This window comes from Poecilia formosa, unplaced genomic scaffold (genome assembly GCF_000485575.1).
Source record: "Poecilia formosa unplaced genomic scaffold, Poecilia_formosa-5.1.2 Scaffold350, whole genome shotgun sequence".
Classification (NCBI taxonomy): Eukaryota; Metazoa; Chordata; class Actinopteri; order Cyprinodontiformes; family Poeciliidae; genus Poecilia; species Poecilia formosa.
The window spans coordinates 231,853-247,779 of record NW_006800289.1 but is presented as its reverse complement, the minus strand read 5'-3'; the positions used below and the strand labels follow the sequence as shown (position 1 = coordinate 247,779).

The following is a 15,927-nucleotide window of genomic DNA, read 5'->3' as shown; positions in this document are numbered from 1 at the left end:
GGGTGCAGCGAAATTCCCGCATGTCCCGATGGGAATTACTGGAATCATTTCTCTTTTGTTTGTTGACATGGTGCAGAATTACTTGCCCGGCATCACCGTACCAGTTTTCATCGTTTAAGACGCTGAATACGTAGAAGCTTACGGACGCGTGGATATCGTTATTATTTAGGGATTTTGAAGATGTTGGAGCTTATTGCGTCATGAAGTAAATACATTTATTAGATTTTTTTTTAAAGCAATGTGAGTTTTTTTTTTTAATCAACTTAGAATCAAAACTACTCATGCAACCTCTAATGTACTCATTCGGATAAATGTTCCTGCAAATTGCGTTTTTTATTTTTTATTTTTTTATTTTTTTCTGGTGGAAATCTGAGCACTCTTCATATCTTAACTGGTGGATTTTATTTGAATTTCCATATTTTCTTTCACATATTTTTTTAATAAATCTTGGGCCCAGAGCTTTCCAGATGCTGTATTGAATCCAAAACCAGCATTGATGAATGTTTGGGAACGTTGTCCTGTTCATGTTTATGTGAACTTGCTGGTTGTCCTTTGCCTTTCTCATTCAAATGAACTTGTGTAAAACTGGCAGCTTCAAAGACCCTCAGCATGATGCTGTCACCTCCATGCTTGAAGGCTTGGTGTGGTTTTAAAGCCTCACCTGGTTCTTCCAAACGCTAAAATCTTTTTTATGGCTATCAGTTTTAAAACAGGGTTAGTTATTGTGTGCTAATATAAAGCAGGAGTCATTGCATCTGGTGGTTCCTGGGCTCTTCCTGACCATTCTACCTGATATTATTTTAACTGAAAGAGGTAATTCGGGTAAGATTATTGAAAATTGCCAGTTTGGCGTTCAAATGGGACTGCCATCCCAAACCAAAATTGGTTTTGAAATTAATAAAGTAAGCTAATATTAAGCATCTGGAATGGCCACAACATGAAGTATATCTATTTAGCAACCAGTTTTCATGAGTTCTACCTTTCTGACAAGCAGGGAGGTCAAATGACCAGCCAAAATTATGCCACAAGTTTTTCTTGATGTAAAAAAAAAAAAAAAAGCTTAGATTGTTAGATCGTCTGAAACTTGCTAAAGGAAATTAAAACACACACAGATTCAGGTGTTTGTCAGACACGCTCTCAGTTGGGCCGCGGTTGCCACTAAGTACATCTTGTGCTACCACATACAGCAGTGTACTGCCCAATGATGTTACTTTGTCATCATATATGCATAGGTTGTTTGTTACTGCGGTTTCTTGGTTTTGTTTTCTCTCTTTCTGCAGGTCTAGAGCCAGACTTCTGTTATCTCTGTGCTTTTTTTCTCTACTCAGGAAAAGCACCGTTTCTCCCTTTCTTTTCTCAATTACATTTGAAATAAACCCAGAGCAACGTCTAGCAATGTCTCGTATATATGAAATCATGCCGCACTGCTGACCAGGAGATGTTCAAAAAATAACAGTTTTATAAAGGAAATGAATACAGTTGCCTCAAGGCGCATGTATATATTTAGACTCTAAGTTTCTAATTGCCAACTCTGCCTGCAAAGACATGAGTAAAGTTCCTCTTAATCCCTGTGGTTTGTTTCCAGAATGACTGATGATGTCATGGTGAGGTCACCAGGCTTCGCTTTGTTTATGCCTCTTGTCTTTAGATTGCAAACTGTGGTGCAAGAGCTTTTTTTTTTTCCATGATGAAGGCAACCAGAAGCACAAAAACGCATTTTTTTATTTTTTTTTGGTTTCCCTGAAGGCATCAGCTGTTCAGACGGAAACGTCTTGACTGAGCCACTGCAGATCCGGCTCTAGGCTCAAATTTAGGGGGAGGGGGTCAGAGGTCAATAAATCCGTTTTCATCCCTCAGCTGTTCGACGGCTCTTCCTGCTGCGTCACCCTCGTCTTTCTGCAGTCTCCATAACAACAGTTACCATGACATCCGGTGCCCGTAAGTGATGCAAGTTTTCCAGGTGCAGAGGAGACCGTGAACCATCGGCAGCGAGTGCGAACCGCGTACATGTGCCGAGTCACAGGGACGTTTACGTGAAGCCAGCCACAAAAACCCCGAAAGGGAAGATAACAGGGAGCCTCACTCCGGCTCTTATCTTACAACCTCATTACACGATCCTACCGAGGAAACCGGATGAGTTACAAATCACGTATTAAGTTGAAAAAGTGTTTGTGAAAAGCAGTCCTTGTTGGAGCCACCCTGAATTCCAGCTTTCGTATCTCTGGGTGGGATATATTTGAGACTTTTGGTCAGTTTTTTGTTTTTTTTTTTTGTTTCTTTACCCGTTTTTGTTCCATATTTGGATCAAACACGCTTGCATGAGCCGGGCATTTCCACTGAAGAAGAAGTGAGGCAGTGCTGTCATTTCCATTGCAGATTCTGATCTTTGCCGGCTTCACTTGTGTTACATAAAAATACATGAGCTCTCACTGTTTGGCTGACGAGTTCAGCGAGTACGCCGCTTTCACTGCGCCGCCGCCTCACGTCGCTCACTGATCGGCCTTTGAAGCCGCGACGGGACGGATACGATCTGCTTCTTCTGTATTTTTGAAGGATTAGTACGCATAAATAATCCTGTTGGATTTCTGATGCAGAGCTCAAAGTGAAATTGATTCTTCTAAATGCGAAGCCTAAAATAAGCCTTAGTATGGATGCTATACAGCGTATAAAGACATTATTTCTCTTTACCTTCACGTTTGCCATATGACAGGTTAGCATGTGGATATAAAGTGTTGGACAGATTTATTTGCACCTCTGGTAAAACTGTGTAAAGCAAATATTGGTTATCTTGTTTAAATACCCAGCAATATCCCATTTTCTATTTTCAAGGTTCCCAGAGCTGCTAGAAGAGAAACAGGCCCACAGCATTACACATCCTCCTCTGTACTTATCACTGGATGTCAGGTGCTTTTTCACATATTCTTTTATTTATTAGATGGGTTTATAATCCCAGTAGTTTTAGGCAAACTCCAAATCCCTGATGGTAGGACAGATTTTTTTTTTCCTGGTATCTTTTCCAAAACAGGTCAGCATATTTATAGGGATGAACTGTTACCCCTCATGACCCCTCTTTGTTGTCATCATCATATTTATACTTGGCAAAGTCACTGATTTCTAATTAGATGGTCATAAAACATAGCTTAATCTAAAAACAAAAAGTAAAGAATAAATTAAGAAATGCTTGAGTTTTATTTCAAAGTTTTTGTTTGGGGTAATAATAATTTAGCATGAATAATTTTTTTTATTTTAATAATAATTTAGCATGAATAATTTTTTTTATTTTTTATGAATGAATAACTTAATTATAACTTTTAGGTGTCGAATAATTTTTTTTATTTTTTATGAATGAATAACTTAATTATAACTTTTAGGTGTCTGGTTAAATTGCCTCACCAATATATTAAATTATTTGGAGGTATTTCAGACGTTCTTACAGTGAAAATAAATTATTTTGATTTTGATCGGGGTGTACATGAGTGATTCTATAATTGGAGATACATTTGGCACTTCAAGAAATGACAAAAAAAAAACCTTTTCATTTCTTAAAAGGTTTCTTAGGTAGTCTATTGAAAAGGCATTAAACTTTAAAAAAAATCTGTAATTGCCAAACATTAGTTACATATTTTATAATTTTTTCTCAGAAAAAACGTATGTTTTGCGGTATGTTATGTCAACTCTGTTACGGACAATATAGACAGTGAGTGAAAAAAAACAATAAATTCTAGCAGACTAAAATATTTTTATTCCATTACACCAAGTGTCCTACTACCCAAATACTTTAAATTGAAATGTTTTACTTAAAAATACATTTTAAAAAATCAAAAGATACTTAACTTTTCACAGAGTTATTCGCATAGGGTCAAACGTTTTTCATTAAAACTCATTGAAAACCATCATTCTTTGAGAAATAAAATTGGTCAGTAATACTAAATCACAGCAGAAGTCAACCAACAATGTATATGGTGCTCTGGACAACAGTTTTCCTTTTTTTCTTTTCTTTTTTTTGTGAAAGTATGTCATAAACAAGTCAACTCTGTTACCTAAAAGAGATGGTGTTAGTAACAGAACTGACAGGACCATAATAATTTAGAACTGAAAACTCTGTTACTGTCAACTCTGTTACCCCATTTGGTAACAGAGTTGATGGTAACAGAATTGACAATTTCAAACATTTTTATTAAAAACTCCACTTGTGAGTAGAAATTCTGAAAAAACATGACACCACTGAGATAATGGTTTAAAAACCATTAAATAAACTTGTCTCTGATCAAAAATCTGTGGTATTTTTCTCATGATACTTTGGTAACAAGATTGACGTTGAAAACAATAACACCTGGTGATTGTGATTTTTTAGACTAAAATATTTCCCAGAGAATGGCACAAAAACCTCTGTGTGTTTGAGGTCTTATCAGTAAAAGTAAAAGACTTAATTTTATGCAGTTTATATAGCCGTAGAAGGCAATTTCACAGATTTACAGGGACAAAACCATATGGTAACAGAGTTGACAAAAAATTCTCGGACACATATTTTTTTGAAAATAAGGGTATTTTGAGTTAATTTAATGTGATGTTGTTATTAAATTGACCATTTAGGCAGTTTAAAAAAGATAGAAAAAAAATTCACCAAATAAAAATAATAAAACATAGGTTTGTGCATCATTTTTCAGGTTAATAAAAAAGACAGTACCCAACTCGGACAACAAGAAGTCTTGGTTTTTCAGCTATATAAAACAATTTTAAATGTATTTACTTAAATGTTTTTACTTGTTAAATATTATGATCTATTAAAATGAGTAATAAATTACTAAAACATTTAAAAATTGAAATATTTTAATATGCCAGACCAAAAATAATGACTCTGGACATCAAATGTATCTGCAATTATAGAATCACTCACATATCTGGGAGGAAAGGAATGCATAAACGTTTTTGTTGGGGTTTTTATTACGTTTGAGTGAAACTACATTTACAATTAAGCCTTGAAAGTAAAATGAAAACGTTCTGTTTTTAGAATATCCATATATATATATTTTTTAAATCCCTCGGTAACCTTGTCTGTATGACCCTCCTCCTCGCTCATCTTCCTCTGTCCCTCCTCTGCACTCTGCTCTAATTTTCCGCGCGCTCCCGCCTCCTCCGCGGGCACGCTCATTGGGGGCTTGGCCCTCTACGCAACAGAAAGGGGGCGCGCCCGCGTTAAAGCAGCGCGCTGTCCAGCGTTGATGTGTCGCAGATTTTAAAAAGTGAGGTAGGAGAGCGGCTGGAGTTTCTGAGCGAGGGGAGGCGCACAAGCTTAGCGGAAAAAAACTAGGACTCTCGGAGGGAGCTGTGGAAAAACACTTAGCGCTCTGTTTGTTTATTCTTATTCTTATTATTATTCGTCCGTCCTCCTTCTCCCCCCGTAACTACTTTATTTCCGCACGTCGGGAAGTAAACAAGCAGGGATCCAGTTGCGTCCTGTTTGGACCGTCGCGATGGAGCTGTCATCTATTGGAGAGCAAGTGTTCGCTGTTGAGTCAATTACAAAGAAGAGAATCAGAAAGGTAAGAAAGATTCCTGCTTATAAACAAATCCTCCCTGAAATAATACTAATAATAATCCTGCTGTTTTATGCAAATGCATCTCAATGTACTGACCGATGTCCTCGCGCCGTCAACAATAATAACACAAGGCTGTGGTTTACGTAAAGGAAACACTAAAACTAAGTCGTTATTTTAATGCAACTGCGCCGAAGTTTCTCGAGTGGCGTCCTGTGCAGCGGCTGAGCTGCTGCGGCATGACCATGTTTTGGAGCCTACGCAGTTGTAGTAAACCGGGGGAGAAAGAGGGGGTGTGTGTATCTTTTAAAAAGCGGACAGCCAGCAGGCTGCTGCGCAGTTTATATTATTTACGCCAGCGCGCGGACTGAAAATGCTGTGTAACATCACAGAGTGCCGCGTGATGCTGGTCGTATTTAGTTACGACGGAGAAGCTGTTGTGAATTCAAACTGACTTATATTAACCCCACGACGCTACAGGTGCTCTCTGCTCGTCTTAACGCTCATGACGTAAAAAACGCGCAAAAAAAAAAAAAGTAACATAAAGCGAGCCTTTTTAAAGTTTACGATAGTGTAATAAGATACTGTGCGTTCATTGCTGTCCCTCACACGCGCTGGATTTGTTTGCGTTTTATTTCAGCTTATTTATTTTTGCCTGTTTTATTCATTTCAAACTAGGGTCGCCTCCGATAACAGTTTCGGACGTGAGCGTTGCGCAACATTGCTTGTTTACATGTTCCCGCGTGGCCCCACCTATCCAAGCCACCGGTGTAATGTTCTAGAAAGTGCCCCAGCGCTGTGAACACGGGCGCTCGTGGAGCGAGCACGTCATCGCAATGCGAGCGCAGGGCTGCTGTTTGGAGGCCACGCAGCTCCGCTGTCGATGACGTCAGCCTGCAGAAAACGTGGAGAACGAGAGAAACTTCACGAACCTTCCCTCCCTCTTGTGTAGCTCCACAGTTCAATTAAAAATTAGAGACCATTAGATAATTCAAATATAGAACTCATGAAAGTAATTAATTAAAATAACAGGTGTAGTTTAAAAAAAAGTGTTGCTCCAGTTATTTTAGTATTTTTTTCAATGGTCGCTATCCAATGCAAAAAGTAGTCACATTTATTTGTCATAATTGAAAACAAATGCTTTTACTAAATCAGAAATAAACATGCTTATGATAATTTAAATCTGTCTGGTTTTACATGATTAGATGCTAATTTAATTTAGGAAATAAATAGAAATATTAATTTTACAAAAAGCAAATGTAATTGTTTCACATGACTTCATGGTTGTTTTTGTTGTGGTAGTGCTTCATTCTGTATAAAGGTATCAAGCTGACTTGTGTGCTTCTTAACCAATCAGGTTTCAGGGTGTATTTGATGAGTTGCACTCACTGATTGTGTTATTATTGTGTAGCCAACTTCAGCACACAATAAGTTATAAGGAAAACCATGATATAGCTTCAACATTTAATCCACATTTTTTCACAAGAATTTCACATATTAATATGTAATTGCACATTAAATTGTTTATGGATTCTAATTATCATGAACATATTTTCATAGTTTTCATTTTAAAATATGAAAATCTGTTGGCTCCTCCTTCCCTCTGTCCACAGTTTAAAGGGACAGCTGCCTAATCTCTTGTGCTCTGGTGTCCGTTTAACACAGGGACGCTTTTAAATGGCAGGTTCACTGACTGCTGTCCCTCCCCCCACTTTGTGTCTCTCTTCAGGGTAATGTGGAGTATCTACTGAAATGGCAGGGATGGCCCCCAGAGTGAGTAAGCCTTGAGTCATCCACAGACCTCAACACTTCCAGATATACTTAAGAGCTTTTTCAGAATATGCTCAGATCATTGATAAAACAGACGGTCATTAACTATCTCCCTATTTGCAGGTACAGCACTTGGGAGCCGGAGGACAACATTCTGGACCCGCTCTTGGTCCTGGCTTACGAAGAGAAGTGAGTAATACTGGAAGCATTTTAGGTTTCTCTTTTTTTGTTCTCTCTCAGTTTTAGTTTTCTTTCTCGCCTCCTTTCCTCTGACCTCCCCCTCCTGTCTGCATCTTCTCTTCTTGCAGTCAGGAGAAGCTCAGATCTCTGAGCTTTCGAAAGAAAGGCCTCAGACCCAGGAAGCTGGTGCTGCGGGTAACGACACTCATCTTTCTTGAATCTCAAACATTTGTTGTATCTTCTTTCATTAACACAAGCTGCAGCTAGGTATTTAACGCAAGTTCAAACTTTAAACAAGCGTTTTAATAGTAAAATCTGTTTTTTAGTCATCTGCGCAACATGCTGCTGATCTATGAGGGTGTTTTATCCTTCACAGATAAAACAACTTTTTCAGGAAGTTGAGAAAACGATTTCTTACATTTTAAAAAGGCTGCTGAGCCAAATATATTTTATTTATTTATTTATTCGCATTCAAGTATAATCAGATTTTTCCAAACAGGTTTTATATGGAAGTATACTTTATTATTTCAGTATTTGCTTAAATATTTATAATACAATAATAAAAATAAAAGAACAGCTGAAGTCTAATAAAGAAATCACTGACAATTAATCGGAATTGTCGGATTAACTGTCTGCATCCTTAGTTTTAAGTTCTTCAGCAGCTTCAAACATTGATGCTGGTTCCTCATAACGTTAAAGAGTCAATTTATTGGAACAGATAAGGCAACACTGTTCCCACACTATCACTTTCGCTGCTATGTTACAAATTAATGGAGGAGGTTCCAGGAAGGTTTTCTGAAATGTAGGCTCATGCAGCATTTTATGTAAACTGAGCAGGGATACGGAAAAGGAAAAACTGATTAACTCCCTCAACTTACTGATCTAGTCTAGAGTTCCTTCATCGCCTCTCAAAGCTCTAAACTACATTCCTGTTACAACCACAGAAAACAAATGTGTGCTAGAATAAAATTATGACAAATCAGTAAAAATATTTTGATGAAAGATTTGACCTCCAGCGATTATTGTTCCCCCTGCTGATCGTTCGCCGTCTTCCTCAGAACATTTTTGGCATGGACCTGCGGAGCGCTCACAAGGATGACGAGAAGCCCCCGCCTCGTCTGCGCCTGTCCCTCACCAGGTCCATGAGCACGGACGTGGAGCAGGCGTGCCGACGCCGGGCCAGGAGGAGGAACAGACAGAGAGTGACCAAAGCCTTCCCAAAACACTCTTCCAACAAGCCGATCCATGAGCAGAAGATGAAAATTGAGCCGGTGGAGAAGGACTGGGGCGGCACCAGTGAGGAGGACAAGCCTGGATGTGAGAGCACCACTGAGGAGAGATGTGAAGACAGCTTGTATGGTCAGTTGTCCAATGAGTTGATTGATTGATGTGGCAATATGGATGTTGTGGTTTGTTACTGTTGTAATTCTTTAATCTGTAATTGTTCTTTGCTGGCTGCAAAGCGAATTGCCCCTTGGGGACAATGAAGTTTATCTAATTTGATCTAACATTTATCTGAAGTGAGTCTTTATGTGTAACCGATGTTTTTCCTGCTTTTTCCCACAGGTCAGTCAGAGTGCAGCTCTCCTGCGTTCTTAGAGGAACAAGACATGGACATGGAGGTGGAGGAAAAGGCTGCCAGCCCGGACATGTGGACAGACGAAGCGGACGGAGGGATCTTTGAAACCAGTCAGGGAGACACAAATTCACATGATGAATCAGAGGACAACACCTTGGTGTCTGAGGCCAAACCAGAAGTCATGGTTTCCCCAAGTGGCAAGTCAGACTGGGTGGAAGAGGAAGGCGTGGAAGCCTTCTCAGAGAGTCCAACCATGGAGAAAAAGAACGCAACCTCAGTGATAGTGAGGGTCCAGGGATGTGGCAAGACGATGGGCGACGCTGTCTCTGTCTGCTCTGACTCTGAGCCGAAGAAAGACGAAGTGAGAACCGACAATCAGAGCGTGATTGTGACGGCACCGGACCGCCCAAAAGTTCCCTACGAAGCACCACGTCCCGGGAGAGTGATCGTGACGAACGTGACTGTAAACTGCCTGACGGTGACTTTCAAAGAGGCGAGCTGCAGCGAGGGCTTCTTCAACGGCTGCTGAACCAAGAGAGGGGAACATGGAGACAGGGATCAGCATAACCATAGTTAGACCTGCCGCTCATGGTGAAGTAAATACCGCAAGCAAATAGTGTCTGTAAGGTCATTCCACATGATTTTATGAGTTCAGTAAGACATCTTTGCCTTGGAATAAAAGTGAGTGGTGATTTTATTATTATAGTGGCTCATTTATTAGGTGTGACAGGAAACAATGCACTGCAGGCCAGCAGATTAAGCCAATCTCGGTGGCAGAGTTCATTCTTACAGCAGCTTGGTTCACCCTACTGCTGGGAAGGGCGGCCGAAAACAACAGTTTACAGAACAACTCTGATGCAGCTACCGTTCCAGTTGTCCTCAGTGCTTTCCAGCAGGATGCAGGTTTTCACCAGAACCTGCTTCCAGTCGACTTTTTTTTTTAAAAGAAAAAAGTAAAACAATGTTTTTTGTAAATGTCGCTCACTATCTCTCGCACAGAGCTACGCGCATGCCCCCATCAGTCTGTGCCACACACGCACGCGGCTGTCTGCCACGCTTTTGTCGGAGGGGTTTATTTCTGTAACAAAGGAGAGATCCAAACAAAGACGGCGGATTAACGCCTCAGATGGAGCCGTGCATCTAAAGGAGGGGTGGACGGACAAAAAGGAAATGCGCGGTCGTGTTTGCTGTCTCTTCGTCCTTTAACTTTCCAAGTATGAAATGCTGCCTGGGTCTATTTTTGTATTACCAATTGATAGTCCGCTCCTTTCACCGGCTTTTGTGCTCATCAAAAGAGGAGGTGTCGATTCAAGACGTTGCTTCTGAACTCCGTAGGTAATGTACAAATGGAAGCAAATGTACTTCTGGGTCAAATTGTAGTGAGCTATTATTTATTGCATGTCACTTGTATAAACTGCACTAATTTATGTCTCTTGATGTGTCTGAATCTGTCTCTCTCTAACAAAGATGGATTATCAAACATGTCTTCTCTATATCACAAAAAAGTTTCTATTTGACTGCATTTTCAATAAATGTGTATGAAAATAATGCGTCTTGGTGGATGTTTATCACGGATGGGTTTGGGAAATAAAATAAAAAAAATCAGAGTACAACTTCAAAGCTCTCACTTTGACTGAATAGAGGCTTGAAACCACTAGAACAGTGATTAGTGGAAAGCTAAACTTAGAATGAAAAGCCCGTTTTCTCTAAACTAAGAAGCTCTGTATTTTGTTCTTCCGGTGGAAACCCAGTGGGTTTGTCAAGTTCTGTTCAAACAGCAGCTCTAAAAATTCCAATGACCCGTCAGCAAAAGAGAAGTTTGTTGTCGACAGAACGTTTTAGGAATTGCTATTGCTAAGAGTCGCCACTAGAGGGCAGAGTGCTCTCATGCAGAGAGGCTGCTTGCCCAGATGTGATTCATAACTCGGCATGGCGGGGGAGTCTGCTGCTGCTGCTGCAGGAGCAGAGGATCCACAATGCGAACGGATCGGAGACGTAAAAATATCAACAGAAGTGCGAAGAATCTGGTTGCAATTCGGAAGTGGATGAGAAAAATAAACTAAGAGATTAATAAACTGTTTCCCCAGCCTTTACTCTTTCTTCCACTGGCTAAAAGTTGTGTTGTTTCTTCTTTGATTCCTTGTTTTCCCCCCTTGATTATTCTTTTCCTTGTTTCCTTTGTCCATTCCCTCTTTTTTTTGTTTTGTTCTTTTATCCTTTATTCCTCCTGTGGTCTCTTTCCTTGTGTCATTATGTTCTTCATGTGCCTGTCCATTCCTTCTTCCTCTTTATATCCTTATTGCATCCTTCTAGTTGATTTGATTGTTAGTAGGAGTAGTTTTCAGTTCCTTATTGAGCAGAACATTATACCTTTTTGCCATTCTCTCTAACAAACTGATATTAGCTTGTTAATTAGTTAGGCTATCTGCAACGATCTGTACAACATAATATTGAGTTAAGGTCATTTCTTGTGACCCAAAACATTTCCAAACAGCATATATATTTCTGTGTTGTATGAAGGATTAGCTTAACCTGGAGGCTAAAGCTAATCATAGTTGGGCTAAGAACAAAGCTGACTTCAACCATAAAACAATCACGCTATATTTTTTTAATAGAAACTGCCCTCATGTTTGCATTGTTTCACTAAAAATGTAATGCAGTAATATGTAAAAGTGACTTTTGTTTAGCGCTAAAACATGTTATAACGTTATTCCCTCATCAAAAACATACTTGGTGTGTTGTCGTGATTCTTTCATGTATGTTTGAGAAATCATTTAATCTCCCCTGGCAACCATTCAGCTGGGAAACGCCTGGCTGAAACCGAGCACTACCTTCAAACAGCTCCAGTTTCTGAGCTTCTGCCTCACAGAGCAGCTCTCCCCCCCACTGAGCTCCTTCAGCCTAGCCAGCAGCAATTAGCACAGCTATAATGAGCACACCAGCTGAGCTCATTATACGAGCTACTTCTCAGTGCAACGCTGCTAAAAACGTTGCTAAAAGGTTAATAGAGGAATCGTGTTGTGATGGCTTCCTGAAGGCGGAGTTTCAGAAAGAGCAAAAGTTTTTAGAGACAAAGGCCCAATTGTAAGGCTTTAAATTACTAAGTCAAATTTATTTTAAGTCATATTTGCTATAACTTTATATATCTCACATCTGAAGCTAACTCACTTGTTAGCTGAGAACTTTGTGTTCAGCCAATGCAAAACAGAAACCAGAGGCAGCAGTGACTCTGTTGGCCTTTCACAGAGTTTATGGCTCTGTGGTCACTCCAAGCTTTAGTGTCGCCCACTCTGGGGTAAAACTGAGCTTTCTTCAAGCATAGTTTTTGTCATTGTTAAATTGCCTAATTTTCTGGATCGTTAATTGTAATTTTCTCTCCCCTGAGGGGGGAAGCTAGCTAAAACTTGGACGCAAACACATCAAAACAGTTGTTGGAATGGAAAAAGCTGACCTTAGCTCTTCCTGCCCTGAATGGAAGGCATGTGGTTTCATCTGCAACGTACAAAATAACATTTATTTAAAAACTTACAGGACTGTATACACTCTGCATTGTTGAAGTTGAGTTCACCTCTCCAAATAATTGAATTCAGACTGCTTCTCCAAATACTTGTGAAAGGGTGTATCCCTTTTAGACTGTTGATGACACAATGACAGCAGAATGCTATTTACTTTAAGACTAAATATTTCAAAATGGCATAACAAAATGGAGGCCATTGAGAATGACAGTAACAGGGGTGAAAAAAGGGCATATTGGCCCTAAAACTCACATGGTGCAGAAGAACCTCTACTCAACAGTAATTAGAGAGCTTCGTGGTCTCTATGGCGACCAGCTGCGTTTCCATTAACCCTGAAATTGCGCAAATTAAAATTACGAAAATAAATCAGCTCAACAGAAACACGCCATTAAAAAGAAAAAAGACAGCTTACGTTTTTCGAAAAATAGCAAAACGTTTTTAGCGCCAGGATAATGCTAACTGTTCTTGCTTCAGTCTTCAGACCGTAGTCCGAAAACACAGGGGAGATATTTTCTCCAGGGCCGAAGTAGGATTCGTCTTCGGGGTTAACTCCCTCACTTGCCCGTAAGAGGGGCGAATAACATAAAACGCAGTGGCACTAAGGTGGTGAAGAGACAAATTTAACAGCTTCGGCTTAACAACTACAGGCCGAACAGACTTTCCCTAACTACCGTCCCTCAGTCGCTCCAAAGCAGGCGGGTTACAGCACACAGCGACCACTTCTGACCGGAGGACCGCTAGCCTCGCATCGTCCTCACCCACACACAACATACACAGTACTTATTGAGCTCCTTATCACATATATTGGAGACACTTTCCGCAACAATAAGGTGGTTTTTCGGCCGTAATGAAATAGATTTATTTCGGAAAACGTCAACGGAAACACTTTTTTTGCGTCACAGAAATCACGTGATCAACAACCCAATGTTTCTACTGGTCAAGACATCCAAGAAGACGACAGGAAGTAGTAGGAGGAGGATGTTTTTTGTTGTTGTTGTTGTTGTTGTTGTTTTGTTTTGTTTTTTCGGACAATGTGCTTGTGTCATTCGAACATGTTGAACTGATTACTCTTCTATAAAATCAGTAACTAAAATTTCCCCATAATGCCGTTCCTAAGTATAAGGGGCTTGTTGCTCCAACGCCCGAATAAGACTCTGACCTCTCTTCTGATGGCTGAATTATGAATATATTTCATGCAAGAGTTTACGTTTAAGATCCAAGATTTTTTTTTATGACTTATTATGAACAAGTTTTGTTAATTTCTTATTTAAGGGAAACAGGAATTCCAAAATCGACATTAGCAAAATACTGAAGCATTTGTAATGGAAACAGAGCAACCAAGAGTGATCCAAATTGTTGGATGCAGCAGTGGAAATGTGTTCTCTGCAGTCATGAAACAATCGTGACGATCAGGCAATCCAATAAACAAGTTGGGGTTTGGCAGTTCCCAGGGAATTGGCACTTGCCTGACAAGTGGAGCGTTTGGTGCTCAGGAAATTACATTACATGGCTGTTTTTCAGGATTTTGGGTTCATTTGCTTGGCTCGAGTGAAATGAGATCTTTGAATGCAACAGGATATCAAGATGTTTTAGGTGATTTCAAGCTCCCAACTTTGTGGGAACATTTTTAGGGAAGTTCCCTTTTCCAACATGACGGCAGAAAGTAAGAACCAAACAGACATGGATAACTGAAGTCCTGACTTCAACCCAACAGAAGACCTTTTGGATGAATTGGAGCATCCAGACTTTCCTGCCATCATCAGTGTTTGACCTCAAAAATACACTCTGAAGTTTGCAGGATTTAAAATTAAAGACAGGGGTGTCAAAGCTTTTTGCCCTGGTGGACAAAACTGTCACATTTAAACTAGTGGCAGGCCATAAAAATTAGTCATGGTGCTCAATAAAATTAAATATACCATTAACCCTTTATGTCCTAAATTTAAAATCTCCACCTGGATATTTTTGCTTATTTTAATTGTACGCAATTCTTTAAATGTCCTGTGAGTAAATATATATTTGCCCATTTATCCATAAGAACTGGAACTTTCAATATCTATTAAGTTATTTTTGCAATTTACTGTCTATTAAAAGAGCGCCCCTCAGATTAATTTCACTTCCTCCTACTTATTACGGTGAAATTACCATAATAATCCGATATCGGCAAGAAAGCCGAACGTCTCTGCTTTCAGAAACTGTTGAAATTTTTCACATTGTGCAAAGTGTGGCGGAATTACGGTACTGCAAATTTTTCTGGACCGTTGTCACTCCGTTTAGGGCTTAAAGATTTAAAGATCCAAATAATAAAAAGAGCTTTAACTGTTGTCTTATTGAAAGAAAAAGATATGTCAAAATTTATTGTGTTTTCTCTATTTTGTTGACCAAATTTTTACAATTCGTGACATGTGGTAATGGGCCGAACAAAATCACATTGAGGACCGTAAGTGGACCATGGGCCACACTTTGGACTCCCCAGACATAAACATTTTGATTTAAAATATTATATAAAAATCACATTCCATTATATGTTGAAATATTTCACTGCTAAAAACGCCAAATTAGCAAATAACTTAGCCGTGAATATGAGCATATGTTAACATCTAAGATTTAGATACCTGGGGCTAATAATAAACATGCAGGACAGAACTGTATTGCTAATTTTCATTTTATTATAAAAAAAAAAAACAGTATTTGAGTCCACAGTTTGTTTCCTTTGTACAGTAAAAAATATTAAATTAACTCCCAAAGTTCTGAGCAGAAAGATAAAGAGGATACGGTTTATAAGGAGGGAGCCTGTCCTCCACCAGAGGAGGATTTAAAAAGTCCAAAGGAAGCAGCAAAGGGGAAGAGGAAGAAAGAGACTAACCGACTGCCGGCTTTCGCCTCGTTTCTGTGCAACACAGTTCATTTGGATCATCGTCATCCTCTGTTTACTTAACAGTAGAATCCTAAAAAAAAACAAAACAAGAAGAAGCCACCCTTCCCATTTGTATACATCCCAGCCCACATATGTAAAACGTTACAGGCACAAAGGTATGCATCCCCCCCTCCCCAAGCCTCCGCAGCTCCATCTGAAGTCTTTAAAAGGAAGGAGTGGGCACACATTCGAGGGAGAGGGCTTTGCACGTCTGCGAGGAAAATAAAAATATTAAAAGAAAAAATGTCTCTTCCAGCGTGACATCTCGGACCCGGACGCTTGATGACGTCGTTTCCACCTGGACAGCTAAAGCGAAATAAGAGACTACTGACATCGACGGCAAAAAAAAATAGACTGAAGCGGTCTCAGGACGTCCGCAGCCCACCTCTGATGAAACTGAATAAATAAAACAAGCCCAAACGATACAAAAAG

At 39.6% G+C, this 15,927-nt stretch overlaps 1 protein-coding gene and 1 long non-coding RNA gene across 2 annotated transcripts; one reads left to right on the top strand and one right to left on the bottom strand.

Moving 5' to 3' along the window:
• Positions 1-5,205: 5,205 nt before the first annotated feature.
• Positions 5,206-10,003, top strand: cbx7a (chromobox homolog 7a). The gene is made up of 6 exons (XM_007574347.2): positions 5,206-5,543; positions 7,267-7,310; positions 7,431-7,496; positions 7,616-7,682; positions 8,546-8,846; positions 9,054-10,003. The coding sequence occupies exons 1-6, from the start codon at positions 5,475-5,477 to the stop codon at positions 9,593-9,595; spliced, it is 1,089 nt and encodes a 362-aa protein (XP_007574409.1). The 5' UTR covers positions 5,206-5,474; the 3' UTR covers positions 9,596-10,003.
• Positions 10,004-12,517: 2,514 nt separating this feature from the next.
• LOC103153428 (uncharacterized) lies at positions 12,518-13,324 on the bottom strand. Its single transcript, XR_477792.2, has 4 exons — positions 12,994-13,324; positions 12,834-12,913; positions 12,635-12,699; positions 12,518-12,558 (listed from the first exon to the last, which is right to left on the bottom strand). It is a non-coding gene; the product is annotated as an uncharacterized LOC103153428 (long non-coding RNA).
• Between the last annotated feature and the right edge of the window lie 2,603 nt (positions 13,325-15,927).